This window comes from Cebus imitator, unplaced genomic scaffold (assembly GCF_001604975.1).
Source record: "Cebus imitator isolate Cc_AM_T3 unplaced genomic scaffold, Cebus_imitator-1.0 Scaffold444, whole genome shotgun sequence".
Classification (NCBI taxonomy): domain Eukaryota; kingdom Metazoa; phylum Chordata; class Mammalia; order Primates; family Cebidae; genus Cebus; species Cebus imitator.
Genome location: NW_016107759.1, coordinates 1,991,284 through 1,994,447, shown reverse-complemented (window position 1 = coordinate 1,994,447; position 3,164 = coordinate 1,991,284). Strand labels below are relative to the sequence as shown.

The following is a 3,164-nucleotide window of genomic DNA, read 5'->3' as shown; positions in this document are numbered from 1 at the left end:
AAACCCACTTACAGTCACAGATAATTGGGTATACAGATCTGTGCCTTTCCAGTCATTTTTTCTACGCATTTTATAACTGTTTGTGTGGGTTTTATGCCATTCAAGCCACATTGGGCAGGCAGTTTTGAGTCCTGCCTCTCATGATGAGGTAATGGGTGCCTCCCCATGTCATTCGAATGACTTGTGGGTGTCTTTACCAGTCTGTGATTTTCTGTCATATGAACAGATTGTAGTTCATAAACCTTTTTCTTTACTGTTGGGTGTTGAAGGGGTTTCCTTTTATTCACTCACTGGCATGGGCCTGATATGCCACCCAACCTGCATGGGCAGGAGGAGGTCTGTTTGCCTGGGGTTGGGGTGGGGCTGTCCTGTTGTCCCTCTGGTGGATGAGACAGGGTCTGCTGAGCTGAATGAGGGGCCGCCCCAAGTTCCTTCGTTTGGGTTTCAACAAGTGGCATGAGTTGGTCTAACTGAACATTTGATACACCCTTGTTACCTACACATTCCAGAAGTATAATACTGGCTTCCCCTTTAATTTTTTATCATATTACATCTAAATTCTAAAGTAAATGTTTATGATAGAACGTTCGATAATTCACAGAGGTAAAAAGCTACCCCGAAATCCCTTTCTGCTTAAATTCCATGCTCTAGAGAAGAACCCATGAAGGCGCCAGGCACAGCTGTGCCCCCACTGCCCCTCCTCTCTCCGCTGCTTCCACAATGAAAGGTTGGGGCTCTGCTGCCCGTTTGCCTTTGTTCCTCTCTGTTTTAACAAAACACTAAAGAAAGTGTGAACGTTATGATCATCCATTTCGCCCGTGCTACACTTGCCTGTCCCTGGCTTGAGTGAGCCCTCCGCCAGCACTGACTAGAGGGTGCTTCCCTCAGCTTTCTTAGTTGTCTTACTAGAAGAGGGTCAGCCCAATTCTCTCCCCTCCTGCCCCCTGCCTGGTCTATAGCCTCATGGTGCCAGGAGTGAGCTCTGCTGTGCTTCAGGATGACAGGTGTGTGTGGACTTTGGTAAGCCCTGTTGGAAGTGGCAGAGCTTTGGGGATAGCTAAGCGACCAGTGGTGCCTGCCGTGTGCAGACCCTCTGTGCCCAACTGGTCTTTTTTTCTTTCTTTTCTTTTCTTTCTTTTCTTCTTTTTCTTTCTTTTTTTTTTGAAACAGAGTCTCACTCTGTTGCCAGGCTGGAGTGCAGTGGCACAACCTCAGCTCACTGCAACCTCCACCTCTCGGGTTCAAGCAATTCTTCTGCCTCAGCCTCCCGAGTAGCTGGGACTATAGGCATGTGCCACCACGCCCAACTAATTTTTGTATTTTTAGTAGAGACAGGATTTCACCATGGCCAGGATGTTCTCAATCTCCTGATCTGGTGATCAGCCAACTGGTCTTAAAGGACAGAAGTGCATTGGAGGTAAAACTGGGGTCGTGTAGACAGAGTAGAAAATGAACTGGACTTTTCACTTAAATTTTACACGTCTTTTTTTGTTTTTCCCCTTAAAGTTCAGACCTCTGGGCTCTTGGATGCATAATATACCAGCTTGTGGCAGGACTCCCACCGTTCCGAGCTGGGTAAGGAGAGCTCTTCCTGGAACTCGGAGTCTGTTGGGGTGCACCCCAGTGGCCCGCAGTCCCTCCCAACATCGAGGTGGGTGGGGGAGGGCAGCACTTGGTGCCATGCCCAGGTGGGGGGCTCTCAGAGTGCAGGGTTGGGGTGGGTGTGTGGCTCTGCGAGGCCAGGGCTCTCATCCCTGCGTGTGGAGGCTTCTGGGACCCTGCCTGGGATGACTTTTTTTTTTTTTTTTTTTTTTACAGAAATGAGTATCTTATATTTCAGAAGATCATTAAGTTGGAATATGACTTTCCAGAAAAATTCTTCCCTAAGGCAAGAGACCTTGTGGAAAAACTTTTGGCAAGTATTGTGAATTTCCTCTTGGTAAGGTGATCCCGTGCCACACCCTGAGTCCTCCGAAACCACTCTGAGGGCCAGGCGCGGTGGCTCACACCTGTAATCCTGGCACTTCAGGAGGCTGAGGCAGGCAGATCATCTGAGGTCAGGAGTTTGAGACCAGCCTGGCCAACATGGTGAAACCCCATCTCTATTAAAAATAAAAAATTAGCCGACTGTGGGGCTGGGTGCCAGTGATCCTAGCTACTCAGGAGACTGAGGCAGGAGAATCCCTTGAACCCAGGAGGCAGAGGTTTCAGCGAGCCGAGATCGCGCCAGTACGTTCCAGCCTGAGTGACAAAGTTAGACTTCGTCAAAAAAAAAAAAAAACTAAACAAAAAAAACCCTCAAACCTTTTGAGTGCTTGTTTTCAATTCTCAGTGTCTGCTAGAGAGCACACCACCATGTCCCCCATCCCTCCCTGACCCCCAGAGCACCAGTTCGGGGAGGGCAGGCCCTGGGATCCTGTGCTGCCTCTCAACACTCAGCCCCTTTCCTCACACAGGTGAAAAGAAATTCTGAACCTCAAAATACAATGAACAGCAGTAAGGAATCTTTTACAGTATATAGTTAAAAATCCTAAAACAAGGAAAAAAAATGAATAATTAACAAAGAAAGTGAATAATCACTGTGGTGAGGAAGCTCCTGCAGTTGTGGAGTGGGTGTTTCTGGGACCCTCAAAGGCCACAGAGCTGTCTCCTCTAGGGCGTGATCAAGCCCACACCCCCACCCAGCCGAAAGAGGCGGGACAGGTCCGGAAAGGTCAGTGGCTCTGGAGCCTGGCAACCCTGGGGCCACCTGCAGGTGCAGGACTGACCCCGCTCCCAGAGTCGTGGTAAGGAGGGTTGTCCAGGGCCAATAGCACAGGAAACTTCTTGTGGAATATAAATTAATGGACCTTTCCCAGGCTACCCTCTCTTTGTTTTACCTGGGCTAGCCTTTAAAATCTTCATGTAGCGGACTCTAAAGCTGAAATGTGCCGATGTCACGAAGTAGGGTCTACAGCCGTCTGTGCTGTCATAACCTCAGTTACTCCAGCACCAGTAACTTAAAATGCTGTGCAGTGTTGATGAGCAAATGCTAAATGATACAGTAATTGCCTGGGTTGTTTTTAAATGTTAGTTTCTTTTATTATTTCTGATACTGTAATTTCCTGTCAAGAATCAGGCACTTGGAAATTGAAAGGGACTTAGAATCAGATGAAATACGATTT

At 48.1% G+C, this 3,164-nt stretch overlaps 1 protein-coding gene across 2 annotated transcripts in view; it reads left to right on the top strand.

Moving 5' to 3' along the window:
* The window catches only part of PDPK1 (3-phosphoinositide dependent protein kinase 1), a 79,636-nt gene that overhangs the window by 53,928 nt on the left and 22,544 nt on the right, over window positions 1-3,164 (top strand). For both annotated transcript variants that reach the window (XM_017511219.2, XM_017511220.2), the window contains exons 8-9: window positions 1,507-1,575; window positions 1,819-1,915. In XM_017511219.2, coding sequence (XP_017366708.2) covers window positions 1,507-1,575; window positions 1,819-1,915 — 166 coding nt within the window. The remainder of the gene's footprint in view (window positions 1-1,506; window positions 1,576-1,818; window positions 1,916-3,164) is intronic.